Here is a 15655-nt window from a genome sequence, read left to right as displayed (position 1 = left end):
TGATGATCAGATCAAGAATATGACGGTTTGTCCAGTCCATCGCTACACTTTGGGAAAATACTGGCAAGCTCCAAAGACCTACCAGTATCCAAAACATCAAGGGAAGAAAATGGCAATAGCCGGAACACACGTTATTAATTTCAAGACTGCAAGGGAAATAAAAAATATCTTTGGAGAAGCCGTTCCCGTTGGCTCGCGTAAGTACTATCAGGCTAGCAACTATAACTGTTTTATTCTTTCATTTTACAATTAACATATCAGAATTAAAAGGTTTTGTCTTCCTTCACATTTCAACTAAATACTTTCGTTCGTAATCTAATTACTTAAAAGCGAGCTATAGACTGAGGGGAAGTCCCATTCTATATATTTTCTGAACGATAAACGATCGATTCCGTATTTGATAGTATTTTGCAGCCAGAAAATCATTTCCAAACATTCAAATAACATATCAAAAGATCATAATTTGGTTTTTGTAGTTCATTAGCAATAGTTCTTTGCTGTGCGCCATACATAAATCTGGTCGCTGATTTATAGCCTATATAATATAATTTCCAAGATGGGATATAAAGATATAGCTTCTTTTATCATTTTAGTAGTAAATCTAGTATTTTTTAACAAGTCTTTCCAGGCTGCAAAACTATTTTTTGTTTCTTTTTGTTACTAGCTATTTGCACAACGTGCAGAAAGAAACACAGTGAAGAATTAGATCGGAAATCAGACTGGCTATACCCTGAGGAAACTGAGGGACATGTGCTCCTTCAAAGGTACTGTCTGGAGGGTAGTCGTTTGGTTGTTGTTTTATAAAAAATACACACACAGTTGTCCTGTCAGGTTATCCTATCGCAAGGCAACTAAGAAGTAGCCTTTCCATTTCTATTCTACGCAGACCTGCTAAAGAGGCTGCTGTGGGAGCCATCAGTCGCCTGGTCACTTCGACTCCATTTCTTGAAGACCAATCAACGCCAGCTTCCTGGAATCCCACAATACCATGCTGGACTCCAGGGTCAGAGGAGGCCTCTTTTACTTCACCCGTGGTAACCGATGCAGTCGGCAGGTATAACGAGGCGATGGATACAATTGCGAGTCTTATTACACAAGAACAAGTAGAACGCGAGCCCCTTAAATATCAGCTAAAAACTCCGTTCCAAAACTTAAGCGATGGGGAACAGTTGAAAGTTGTAAAAAAAGGCTAAAGAGGACTGCTTGCACGTATGTAATGTAATTGCCCCAGGTAACGGGGAGGAGCTGTTCGAGTCAATGATGTCTGTACAAAGAGAATTATTTGGTGGCTCAGCCCCCGATGATCTTGTGGTACTCATGACTGCTTATAAGAACGCAAAGACCAGGAATTTAAAGAAACAGATTCTGAGCCTTTACGCTCATAGATACCCTATGACCAAACTTAAGAAAATTCACCAACCTTACCGAAGTCTCTCTACATGGGAAATAAAGCAAGCACGTTCTCATGCTAAAATGCACGGCCCTGGGACCATCCCTGAAATCAAGACGCAGTATCGCGTACGCCTTGATATGGGAAAGGTCGACCACTTTGTAGACTTAATTAATAGACCGTATTTTTATCAGGATGTTTCATATGGTAACAAGGTACTCGCCCTAGATAATGGTGACAGAATTGAGATGCCTAACGTTGTAAAGATCCTGACCAGGTCTACAATGATTGAGCAATACTTGGAGTATTGCAAAGAGCAATGTCACGAACCATTTAGTAGGTCTACTCTGTTTAAAATATTGGAGGTTCGCGAAGCGTCTCAGCGGAAGTCGCTCCAGGGCTTAGACAATACGGCTGCAGATGGTGCTGCGGCCTTTCAGACTATCGAGACGCTGGTTGAAACTCTTGAGAAAGGAGGAATGGAAAAACAGTGGTGTCTACGTATTTGCCAAAACCTACGCGATGCTAAACGCTATCTCAAAACTGACTACCGTGTGCACTGTCAACAGTACTACTCTACTTGTGCTGACCACTGTAGAAAGTTTGCGCTTAGTGATCCTGTTGATCCCGAGCTACAGCGTCCTTGTCGGCATCAGCATCAATCGACTTGCGAGCAATGCCAAGGGCTGAAGGATGTTCTAAAGGAAGTGAGACTAGCGATTGAAGGGTCATCGTGGAAGCCTTACAGTTCCAAACAACGAGAAGATTTCCTTTACGACTTTGACCGTGCACAGTAAGACATCTTGCTGTAGAAAGCGCACATTGAGCGCTCAATAAATCAGGAGGAGGCGAAACAAGATGCACTAAAATCAGAAGACCCACAGTCTGCCATTCTGATAATGGACTGGGCTACGAAGTTCCTCCAAATAAAATTTCGTGAGAAACAGTCTGAATGGTTCGGCAAACGGGGCCTGAGCTGGCATATTTCAATCCTTATAACTAAGAATGTTGACTCTGGAAAAATTGACCTGAAATCGTATGCTCATATTTTCGACTCTTGCCAACAAGACTGGTACGCAGTATGCTCGATCATCGAAAACACACTTGAGGTTGTAAAGAAAGAACATCCCCAGATTACCCAAGTGAACCTAAGGAGTGACGAAGCAGGCTGTTACCACTATAACTTTCTCTTAGCCGCCGTTAGAGATGCCGGAAGACGAGTAGGCATTGAAGTAGCACGGTATGACTTTTCCGAGTCGCAGTATGGAAAATATATCTGTGATAGAATCCTTTGTCCAATGAAATCATCCATCCGACGATATTGCAATAAGGGACACGATGTCGTTTCTGCCAAAGACATGCGTGTAGCGCTCTCAGAACGCCCTGTTCAAGGTACAACTGCCTCCGTGTGCGCAATAAATGAGACTCAAAAGACACTCGAAGTACATAAGATAGAAGGTTTCAGCAAGCATCACAATTTCAAGTTTGAAGTGGAAGGAATTAGAGCATGGAGAGCTTATGGTGTTGGACTGGGCAGGTTTATTCCTTACCGAGAAGTCATAACTGAACCTCAAGGTTCTACTGACCTCATTGTGCATGAGAACTTCTTTCCTCTCAAAGAAGCTCGAGTATATAAGAGAGAGACAAACAGTGAAAATGAACAAAGCAACGGTCTTTTCTCTTGTTCTGAGCCCGGGTGCAACATGGTTTTCAAGAAATTCAGTGAACTCGAAAATCACCTTGATGTTGGTGAGCACAGCCAAGTTCGCCGAAACTCTGATACGGTGTATGACAAGCTCAGAAGAGACTGGGCGGAGAAATTTCGTACTGTTGATAAAGACGAAGAAAACAGAAGCGTGCCTTTAGCAGTTGGAGAGGAGCTTCACGGAAAGAAGAAAACTGGCAGATCCCCCCAGTGCAGTGACTTGCAGACTGGGTGGGCTCTACACAAGCCCCAAAACGAAGCTGTGCGTTTTCCTACCGAGGTTAAACAGTACCTGACAACGAAATTTGACCTTGGAGAAAGAACTGGCATCAAGTCAGATCCCGCAAAAGTGGCTGCAGATATGCGAACTGCAAGAAACCCAGATAGTTCTCGGATGTTTGAAAGGAAACATTGGCTCACAAAGGGTCAAGTGCGGGAATTTTTTTCGAGGCTAGCGGCTTCGCGAAGAAGCAAAGCACATCGAGAAGCGCTCAATGAAGACGTACAGGCAGAAGAGGAAGAGCAGGAGAGACGAACCGTCCTGGAAGAGGTGGCCACCCACCTTGGTCCTAAGCACCCTATCTGCTATGATTCATACTGTTTATGTGACCTTTCACACGAGAAGAAACTTGAAACATTTAGCATTGCTATGCTCAAGGACATGTTGAAATACTTTAAAATTCCTTTTAGTTCTCGCGATAGAAAAAAAAAAATTTTGTAGCGAACCTATCCGAATTTCTTGAAGGCTGTGTCTGTAAGCACCCGCATTAACGCGCAAACCGCTATCATAGTAAGCAACAGGGTTTTTCAACCTCGAATTCAAAAAAATCGTGGAAACAGTTATTTTTCAAAAACTTGAAAAGACGTTTTATGATTTTTATAGTTTTTGAAAAGTCGAATTAGAAAAGAACATGTTTTTTGTCAACCGTATTTAAAAAGTACGTACGCGTGACAAGCTAAAAAAGCCTGACATTCACGCGTAGCCAGCGTGACGCGAAATTAACACTCTTCAGATGATTTGAAATTCGGCTGCATTCTAACGAGTGTTTTTCATAAAACGTGTAATTCTTTTAAACAGAACTCACTTTCGTCAAATACTTATATGCTTAACCTGAATGAAAAGCTTTTTTTTCTTTCTTTGTTGATCGTGAAAACCTACGACCAATTCAATTGAATGAAATTTTGTAAACAGCTTTTTAGAAGTAAACTTAGACGACAACTTACGCCGGAATCGATAATTTTGGGCTATTAAACTTCACAATTTCGATTTTCGTGTATCATTTGGCAAGTTGTTAGTTATTCACAGTTTATCTCGAACAATAAAAGCTACTTTTTAATATATTTGCTCTCTCGGTTTGATTTTCAGTGGGAAAGTTCGGAATCACCAAAATGCTTAAATTACGTCATACGCACAATTACAGTAGAATATTACCCAACTTTATCGAACTCTTGTGCTGCGGAATCAACAGTGCCCAAAAATGTTTTTCTTGATTTCAATACACTAGCCCTAGTACTGAACAGGGATAGTGACCAATACTCCAGATAACGTCAGACTTTTGAAAAAAGCTCATTTTAAAACTAGGATAACCGCGCATTTTTTTCAAGGACGCTTTACGTGGTATTTTCAAAACATCATAACTCCTTTTTTTAAAGTCAGAATTTACATATTTTACCTTTTTTGAATAAGGGAAGCATGAATTAAAATCATACTTTTGTTTTATCCTATTTGGATAAATGCGAAATTTTTGCGAGCCTTGAACAAAACGCTTAAAATTGACCTTCAAAACGACGATCATGACAGCTTTGGACCGTCCAGGCAAATCGCCGCCCAAATTTTTTTCAAAAAGCACTATGAGCCAAACAAATTCGATTTTTGTTAATGGGATGGACTACTTATGTCGCAGAAAAAAAATGAAGGAATTCTGTTTTCCGCGGAAATTCGAGTGGTCGGTTCTTACATGGACCGCCTCTTAACCCCTGAGGTCGCAAGCGCTGATCAGCCGTCAACCAGCTGGGCCAAACTGCCAGTCATTAGTCTATCGTGAAGCTTTTGTTGCCATTTCATCCTTGGAAGATTTCTTTTTAGTTTTATTCTTTTAGCTCTCGGCGTTAAATAAATAGAGTATATTACACGGTGGCGCGAAAGATATGAATTTTATTTCCTCGTGGCAAAACAATACTTTACGAACGAGCACAGCGAGTGAGTAAAATATTGTTTTTGCCACGAGAAAATAAAATTCATATCTTCAAGCCGCCGTGTAATGTTCTTTTTATTATATAGACAAAATGACATTGATAAAATAATTACCAAAATTACCAAAACTACGTCATCAATAAATATGGAAAATAAACCACTCGGGTCCCGGATGTAGTTTTTATGAATTTTACGAGTGGTATATTTTCCAGTAAAACACTCGAGTCTATATAATAAACTTGAATTTTAGATAAAATTGAGTCACAATATTTTAACCATTACTACGACACTATTGGAGCCTAGAGTGTATGTCATGATTGCTATGTGAAGCCAATAAATATATTGTTTATTATCAGACTGATTAACAGAAAAACTTTGTTTTTTTAACTTTTATTTTTTGGTTTGACAGCATGGTAACAATCTACCCCACTTGGAATGTACAAGATGTCAGCAAAACACTCAAGAAACCTGCACATCACTAGCTGATACAACGCATTTGCATACACCTTGTGTCGATTAATTTAATGGCAGTGGACCAATGGTTTCTGTGTTACTGTTATTGTATGTGACTTTTGCTTGTACTTATAAGTTATTCTCTTGTGAGTTAAATTAAGACAATTAAATTTTTTACTTCATTCGCTCACTTACCTGGTTGTCCATAAACCAAAATTCGCTTGGGTGCACGACGAGGTTCTCTGTGAGCAAAAATCTCAGTATAGTGGTCAAGGTTTTCTTTTATCACTCCCCTGGGTGTCCTGTCATCCATGACCCAAGACAAGTCTGTGTAGATCTTGTCAATATCAACAGCAGAGTTCTGGTCCCATGGAATGATTTTGACTTTACTACTGGTTTCATAAAGTGATCCCAGCTGTTTCTGGCACTCCTCAAGGCATACAGAATCTATTATCAAGAATTTTTTATCATTTCCAAGAAGAATTTTTTAATAACTATATATTTTTTTACAAGAGGGGTGGACAGTCAATTTGCAGAAATATCATGAATAAAATAATACAAATTAATGAAAGGAAACAGCACCAGGAATGACCCAGTGATCATTTGATATTGTCCGGTGGATTTAAATCAGCAAGCAAGTCTTAGTGATTTTTCCTTTTATAATCTTTTTAGTGGGGTTTGGTGGATGACCATAGAATATACCATACCAGCGGAAAGTTTGGGAGTGGACCCCCTTCCGCAACATCACTTTCAATTAAATTGGGCAATTCGTATATGTAATAGCATGATCTGTAGTGATATTTGGCATAAATACCACCAGTGATATTTCAAAATTGTTATACGAAATTTCACGAGCCGTTAGGCAAGTGAAATTTGAGACAATTTTGAAATATCACAAGTGGTATTTATGCCAAATATCACATACAAATCATGCTATTATTTGTTTATACTACTAACCGCAAAGGATTTGTAATTTTCACATGTAGGTATTTCAAATTAAGCTGAAATACCACTGCTCTAAGCCAATCAAATTGCAGAAATTTCTCATGTAGTAGTATAACTAAATTGACAGAGGCCTTTACACATAACTCAAAGACAATTGAAACAAAGACAAGAAGGTTTTCAAGAAGATAAGGGAATCTTGTTTCACTGAACAATGTCTGTCTCACCAAAATGAAGCCTTAGTTAATGTCCAACATTAAGGGAAAACAAGGGGCAAGGAAGCAAAAAGGGAAAAGTTGAGTGGTTTGTGTTACTTCTCAAAACAAAACTGACATTCATTAGCATAAGGAACAAAAGGAAGCGTGGTGTTCAATTTAAAGTACAGTAACTGTACTTCCTTGAATAACAGCCGTCCCTCGAGTAATCACCTCCCTCAAATAATTGCCCCCCTTTGATGGAAATATTTAAAATAATCACCTCCCTCAAATAATCACCCCCTCCCTACTCCTCATGCCATCTTCACTTTCTCTTATCCCCTTCCTGTCAAGTTGAAGTGGAATCTGCTCGAGCAAAACTGATCAGTCACGATTCAAGCTCTGAAAATTACAAACAAGGAACCAAATTTGGAACACTTAAAAGGCCAATATTCAGTTGATTTGATGTGATAATTTTTTGATATAATGGGATAATAAAACAAAATATTTGGGGTACGACTTCCAGTGAGCAATATTTGAAATAATCACCTCCCTCGAATAATCGCCCCCTTTTGACACAAAAAAAGAAATAATCGCCCCTGCTAATATTATTCCAGGAAATACAATATTTTGGGCAATTTTGGCTCTTTTTGGCCAGATACTGACCAGAAAGCCGCCTGACTGACTTCAAATGGCATTTGTCAGCAATTTTTTTTTTGATGGGGGGAAGGGATTAAATATCAGACAAAAAGAGACTGCTCTCTTTGGCAAAGACATGTCTTATTACAATATTATTTGTAAATAAAAAAAGTGCAAGAAGGCTCAGATGTGACAAACAACATTAAAAGGTATTAATGTTTATATATCAGTGAAACCAGTGTTCAATCATTTAATCTAGAAAAACTCCTGGATTTATAGTGTAATTACATTGATGGAATAGTACCTGGTATCTGTTTGTCTGGCTTTGTGGTTGTCTCTTGCTGATTCTTTGCCGTCAAGTCTGTGAAGAAAAAAAGTGTTATAAATTTGAAAACCCCTCAAAACAAATTTGACTTTTGGCCTTTGGTATTTGGTATTTTAATATCAATGTATGCATCAGTTTCGAACAGAGAGAAAAACTTGATCCATTGGGGCATTTAATAGATAGGAGGCATTTATTCTCGTTAGTTTAACAAACTCAAAAAAACTTAATATACAGTATGCTTTCGGTGAAAAGTCACTTCATCTACTGATATTTGCAGGCTGTCGTTTGACAATCGTTTTCAAGGATACTCAGCCAACAAAAAAATAATTATCTGAACAGAAAATTCATCACTATTAATAATTTATTTATTATCACTCATTAGGATATTGCATACCTTTATAGTGAGGCCATTCTTTAAAAACAACTGGATCATTTAACATGTTAGACACAACAGAAGCTGCCATGATGGAAGCAAATGACTTCCAGGACTCATCAGGAGTGTTGCTATCATCAGAAAAATGCGATACCCCTTTAACAATCACCCATTCAATGTTCATATCATGAGCTGCAGCAAACAGTCCTGTAAGTAGTAGAAAAACAGACCAATAAAAGATGATTCTTTGCAGCCTTGGCTCTTACTTAAAGCTTTGTTCAATCCTTTGTGAATATGCAAGAATCTAGCAAAGCTGTAAATGTTTCTCTGCAGCATAATGACTAAATTTTATTGTGTTTTAATAAGCTTAACAATTTATGTTCCCTTGCAAAATATTTAACTTGTGAACTACTTCTCCAAAATATTTTAATGTAACCACATATTGGTTGATGTATGAATTATCAATACCATAAGAGACCTGTTTGCACCCTATAATTGATCACTGACAACATTGCCAACCGTGGTCAACAAATCAATGAAGTACTGTGATTTTCCATGGTCATAAGCTGTTGCCAAAAGGACAATTGAGAGTTCTACTCTAGACCTTAAATTGAATGCTATACATCAAATTGTTGCAATAGTTAAATATGTATATAATCTTACCTTCCCCTTCTCTTTCAACTGCAATCACGCGAGATTGAGACATACGGCATTGTTTGGTGATGAATTGACTACCACTGAATATGTCACTGTCACGGTGTACCTGTACTTTTTTTTCACCTACTGGATCTTTTAATGGCGGAATCCAGCCTCCAGCTGAAAACAAGATAAGGTTGCCAATATTTCTTCTTACTGGAGTTGTGAATTCTTCAGTTGAAAGTTTAGAGGATACCACTACATCTCCTTGTTTGGTGTGTTCTGAGTTTATACCCTGGCAGCTGCCAACTAAAAAAGCTGCCTTGGGTCTCAGTTGCATCACTGCATTTTTAATAACATTTTGAGAGCCACCTGGACCAGAAGAACCTTTATAACATTTCATTAAAGCAACTTTCAGTGCCTCTTCTCCAGCTTCACCCATGGTCCCAAAGTACACGAATCCCAGATTATGGTGATAACTTTTAAAAGAATTTTCCAAGAAAGCATAACAGGCTAAAAACTCGCAGTCTTCTACTGTCAACAAAAGAATGTCAACAGGAAGCTGGACATCACTCCATGGTTTTAACTTGTTTGGAAGATCACTCATTTTAGGCACTTCAATACTTAGAGATGGAGGCGGGGCATGAGTTCTTGACATCTGATGATCAGGATCAGTACCTCCTTTTCTTTTAAGGTCTTGACGCTGCGCCATTGAGTCTCAGTTAAAGATTTCCCTAAGGAGTGTTATAAATATAATTAATAAGATCACCACCTTAGTTATGCCTCCCATTCGTATATAAGTGAACATCACTGTGACCAGGAGAAGTGTCCACCTACAGGTAAAAAACAAGATGTTTGCATCACAAAGGTAAAAATTTTTGCAGTGTCTGTAAGTTCCTTAGTCCATAACTAGTAAGTGTCACTTTTAGAAGAGGTATCTATCCACTTCACAAAGGTCAGTATGCGAAAAGTGCTTGAAAGTTCGTCAGGGTCCACAACTTAAGTTCTTGCTCTGGAAAGGGGTCCATTTCACAAAGGTCAATATATGCAATGTTTTATATCTAAGTGTCTGCAGAGGCCAAGCAATTTAGGAGAGATTCGCACTTAAGGAAGGTCGACCAAAAATGCACTCTTAGGTATTGTGACTGGGACCATGATTTAGTCTATGCTTAAGTAGAGGAGGGGTCCATTACTAGCAAAGGTTTGACTGTATACCAATTGTATTAGAACAAGTTCAAACAAATACTGATCAAGGCAATTGTTTATGTACTCTAGCATTATGCATGAAATGTTTGGAATGATAACAGCTTCTGACCTTTACCCTTCTACTCCATACTATAATCAATAGTACATCAATGAATTCATCCAAATCAAATGTGAGGTACTGGTATAATACTCAAGTGATGCAAAGCTTCCAATTGATGCAAAGCTTACAATTATTGTTCACTCCCTTTTCCATTTTACTGCATATCAATTTAATAAACTCAGCTAAATTACCTTCTCCTTTGATGGCTTCACACCATCTAACTAATTGTATGTGTTTAATTCAAATGACATAAAATCCTGAAAATAATAAAAAGATGGTAAAGATGGCTTCAAAATATGAGATATATAATCCTATTTTGAAGCCATGCAAATTACTACAACAACACCATGGATTGCCCCTGGGGGAGGGGGTACTCAACACAGTTCTATACAGGGCGGCTCTGCCCCAAGGTCCAATCCCTTACCCTATGAAATACCACTCTGACAGAAAAGGTACCCCTTTCATCTACTTTCGTTTGACAAAATATGGTATCCCTTTCACATAACTAGTTTTGAACTTTGCGTCCCTTTTTAACTGCTAATAAGGCACTTTAAGCAATTAGGTCCAATGATCCGCAGAATTGGGTCTGCTTTAAAAGAATGCATAACAAGTCAAATATGCAGAAATCAATCAGGCTAATAAATTATTAAAAAAAAAAAAGTTAATAGCAAATCTGACGGCAACCCACATAAAACGTGGCAGGTCATCAAAGAGCCTACTTCTCATAAATCCAGTAGGTCTTCTGTCAAGGAATAGGCCACTTGCACTAAGAGGTCACCTGACCAATGCTTCCTTTAAACAATGAGTTGGAATCTTGCTGAGTCCAAATATTGACAAGCGCATAAAAATTATCTTACTCTCAAAATTTTAGAGGAAACGCATTTAAGGGAGATATTTTATGGCACTTTGATTTTTTCAACAAAGTAGTATGATTTGTATTGGCTGCCATGTTGGAGGGCATACTTTTGCCCTTTACATGGTGGCCAAAACTACTTTTTGCTTATATCTTGTTAAACGTTTTAATACACTCAGATGTGCAGTAAATGTTGCCACATCATCTTTTCAACATTTTCCTTGAAGTTTAAGTTCAAAATTTGTGTTCAGAAAGAGGTAATTCATAATTTTAAGAGTCACCTTTTGGTCGCATGACCAGCTATGAACTTACTCATTTTAAGAAAATGGTGCGGGTTTGAAAAACCAAATCACTGTTATTTTGTTTAAGATATAACCCATTTTCATAAAAACCATGTCACGCGACATCTTAGTGCAAATGGCCTATTTTTAACGTCTGAATGGAGTTTCTATAACTAATTCAACCGCTTTGTCAAACGCTTTAGATGATCACTTCTCCATTCGCCCGAAACTGGCTTGCATAACCTTTAAGCAATGGCCCCAGTTTTCAAGAATTCAAATATCTCTGGCCTTTAAGTGAAAGATTCCAAATTTATCCCCACTGATAGTAATTGGGTGTTGTCTCTTTTTAAAAAAACTGAATAAATGTAAAGGTACTTGTCCAGATCGATTGAGTATCTAGTCAGCCTATTATTGGTTTGGCTGATTTAATTGCACCTCATATTTCAATTATATTTAATTAAGTTCTTTAGCTAATGGTATATTTTCTGATGTTTGTAAGTCCGCAAGGGTTACTCCTCTATTCAACTGAGTGGCAAAAGAAGTGACATAGACAATTATCGTCCAATATCAGTTACCTCTATAACTGGCAAAATATTTGGAAGAATTATCTATAATATCCGATCATAATATTCTGTCTAAGCACCAATCCGGATTCCATGTGCTCCATTCAACAGTTACAGCCTTATTAGAGGCAACCGATAGTTGGGCCTGTAATATTGATATAGGTAACGTTAACACTGTTACTTTTCTTGACCTTAAGAAAGCATTAATTTGACACAGTTGATCATGATATCCTATTGTCTAAATTAATCTTTAATTATGGTATATCAGGTGTTACCCATAAATGTTTTTCCTCCCTTTTCTACATAATCATACTCAGACATGTCTTGTCAATGGTTCCCGTTCAGAAATTATGTTGCACCCCAGCTCAAGTGTGATATTACCCAAGGAACAATATTAGGGCCTCTACCGTTTTTGCCATATATCAATGATTTACCCAATTGTCTGTCTCACTCTGAACCAAGAATGTATGTTGATGATACCCATCTGACTTATTTGAATGGCAATATCCACTTCATTCAGTCTTCCCTGAATGAAGACTTGCTTAAAGGGACTGGTTCACTATAATGCGCATGCGCGCCGTTAATGTCTCTTCAGAATAAATTTGTCGGGTCGACACTAAATTCGAAATCCCCATTACCGGTACAATCATTGAAAATCCTTCATTTTATTCGGACATCCGTCGCTTTAGCTGTTCTAGTTATACTTCAGTAGTGGTGATTAACGTGTGGTTGTGTCGTTTGACTGGTTATGTTTTAAGAAGACGCAAAAAATAATGTGTTGATCATGGAGGTTCAGAAGAGCATCGTGGCCGTCCGGCAACAGCACGTTCTCAAGAGTCTCTGGAGATAGAGAAGCTTAGCCTATCGATCTGGTATGGTTCTAGGAGTAGTGTGTGGCATACGAAAAGAATACACAACACTTGGAAAGTGGTTAAAGGCATGAGTTCATTCAACTTTGATTTGATTTTTGACTCCAACCTGTAGTTACACCGCAACAGGCCGCGCGATCTTCACCGATCTGGTACACTTGAAATGTTCCTTGTATCTTTGCTTCACGATCGTATATGTTTAAGAATTGATGTTTTTAAAATAAATTATTGCCTGAGTATTCTGTTTATAATCTAGTTTCTTTATGTGTGCTACTCGATAACATTTGTTTTGCAGAACACTGACCCGATGCAACGCAAATGAATTTGTTCATTTGCTGATAAGCAATTGAAATTTATGCTCAATTAAGGATAATCTTTATACTCATACGTTGTGTGTTTTTGTCACCGGTCAGGTGCTATTTGTAGGTATTTCTGGGTTTATATAAGGCGAACTGAGAGAACAGTAATAAGATGTTTGTTCACAAATTTTGTTTGCCGATCGATGCATGTTTTGTTAGCGTGGGTACGACCTCGTAAAAATACACGTTAGTAAGTGTTTGTTTTAAAGCAGGACAGGGCTGTAAATCTTATTCTTATCAGCCGCAACATATATCTGAGGAGTAGCAAAGAATAAACTTGAATTATGGGGATAAATAAAATCAAACCAAATGCCCAGAAATACTCTCACGTCGCGAACAATTAATTTGAATTTTGTAAATTTACTTGCGTGCATTCTTGCATGCATCTAACTCGCTTCCGATTGGTTGAAAAATAATCAGCTACTGTCAGAACTCACACATGCGCATTATCGTGAACCAATCCCTTTAACATAATCCTTTAAGTCTCTTGGCATGCTTATTGATTAAAATCCAACAAGGGAAAACTACGTTGCCGCAACATCAACAACCCTGGAAACAATCATTGTTTGCCCCCTGCCACCTTGCATGCTGTCTATTACAGCCTCATCCAATCACATTTTGACAATTGCAGAGTGCTATGGGATAGCTCGCCTATAGGGTATCAGGCTGAGCCTCCCACTTAAGGCCATTACAGTGTCGTCATCTCTTCTGGATAATCTGGGCGGGAGGCTCCAGATTTTGGACCATATCTCCCGGTCTCCAGATTAGAGTATCAAATCTCCTGGATAATCGCGGAAGTTTGCCATTTCTTCGGCAGACTCGCCTTTCCGACAATAAAATTTCAACTATAGTATTTTGCGTCGTTTGAGCTATTTTCATGTTAGCATCAAATGTTTCCTCATAAACACAAACATGCCATTGTAAAATAATAATGTGATTGGTGAGAAGTAAACCAATCAGGTCAAATGTTACAATGCAAACAACATCTTTTTCGCGCATTTTGAGTCATTCCCTATTCGTGATGATCAGAGTCAAGGAGCATTTTTTGCACACATGACATCATGTGCCATGCGTTATGACATCATCTATCATCCCTTCCCTATCAATTTTTAATATTTGAAGACGTGGGGGCTTTTGACAGCCTGCCATTATAGGGAGTACATCAACCCACCCCACCAAGTGGCAATTGCCCAAAACAATTATGTGTTTCAGTGATATATCATATTTTCTACATCAGCACACTAATAGCAGAGGTCACAGAGAATATAAACTTACTTTCAGAAGCATAACTTTAATCTTGTGTTATCAGGTGGTGACATCTTCAGTATCTTGGTAACTGGTCTACAAAGCCGAAAAAAATATCATGCACTTCAACACCTTTTTAAGTAACGGGTGATTTTAATATTTCTGATTCAACCTCAAATAACACAAGTGATCTCTGCAGTTACTTCTTCTCCTCTTGCCTTTGTTTGACTTACATTTCACTACGATTCCACGAGTTTGACTGAAAGAGATATCAAATGGTCTTTGCGAGCATAATTTGGTGGAACAAAGCAGCAGTGCATAAAATAATGTAGTGATAAAATTTGTCTTGTGTGCATCAAACAAAAATAACAAGTTTTTCCAGCCGCAACAACCTTTTCTTTTACAAGAAAATGCCTGTTAATAAAAGTCATATTAACAAGATTACGCTTACCTTTCCCAGATGAACGCCGTTGATTTCGATTCACTGAGTGTTCAGTGCACACGATCTGGAAGAAAAAATGTGGTTCATTATAAATAATCAGCTATATTGTTAGCTAGACAAAGTGTAAATGTTAACCAAAGGGAGAAAGACCTGAACATCTATTATTTTACTTTTCTTCCCAACTTACATGTAAATCAGGGAAGGAAACTTACTTCACAAACAGACTGAAACAGAACTGAAGCCTGCTTCGGAAATCTTCACTTTGAATAGCCCCAGTGCCCGCTCGGTTAACCTGCAAAATTTAAGTTTTTGAGCGGCGCGCGCAGAATCCTGTGGAATCACATATTTTGAGTTATCTATGCAGCTATCTATGTGAAAACTAAATTTTGTAAAAAAAGCTGTTCAAAAAGTTCTCTCTTGACAATTTATGCGAGAGGTCCTTAAATTCAGTCCTCGATACTTCAAACTTACTGTGAAACGAACAGTTGACATTAAACTTCTTATATCAGGAAAAATGAGAAGCGGTTTTTAAATACAATTGTCATATAATTCGTGCTGAACCTGGAAATCACGCGATTTAAGGAGCGCTGCAATAGTTAGACTGCTTCCATTATCATCTTTCTCTTTATCAGTTTCATCTTTAGAAATTAAGTAGTTTGTATCAAAAGAGCTTTATCCTCTCTTGGTTTATATCTATCACTGAAATTCTGCTTAAGGACAAGAACCGATGCGCTTATGTCAGATGGAATGACTCCCGAACGACGTTACAAACACATGAATCTATTTATATAAAGCGTCAGCTCCTGGAATACACTTTAAAGAGTTTTATAGTGACCCGATCGAGTTTTTTAGTCCGTTCTGACTACTCTTCTCTTCACAAAAATTT

General features: G+C 38.1%; 1 protein-coding gene across 1 annotated transcript; it reads right to left on the bottom strand.

Moving 5' to 3' along the window:
* Nucleotides 1-5913: 5913 nt before the first annotated feature.
* LOC140925485 (uncharacterized) lies at nt 5914-10403 on the bottom strand. Its single transcript, XM_073375431.1, has 5 exons — nt 10349-10403; nt 8879-9585; nt 8237-8422; nt 7822-7878; nt 5914-6189 (listed from the first exon to the last, which is right to left on the bottom strand). Exons 2-5 carry the CDS (start codon nt 9561-9563, stop codon nt 5930-5932), a joined length of 1188 nt encoding a protein of 395 aa, XP_073231532.1. The 5' UTR covers nt 9564-9585; nt 10349-10403; the 3' UTR covers nt 5914-5929.
* Nucleotides 10404-15655: the final 5252 nt, after the last annotated feature.

Source organism: Porites lutea, unplaced genomic scaffold, assembly GCF_958299795.1.
Source record: "Porites lutea unplaced genomic scaffold, jaPorLute2.1 SCAFFOLD_102, whole genome shotgun sequence".
NCBI classification, from domain to species: Eukaryota; Metazoa; Cnidaria; class Anthozoa; order Scleractinia; family Poritidae; genus Porites; species Porites lutea.
This window is presented reverse-complemented; position numbering and strand designations above follow the sequence as displayed.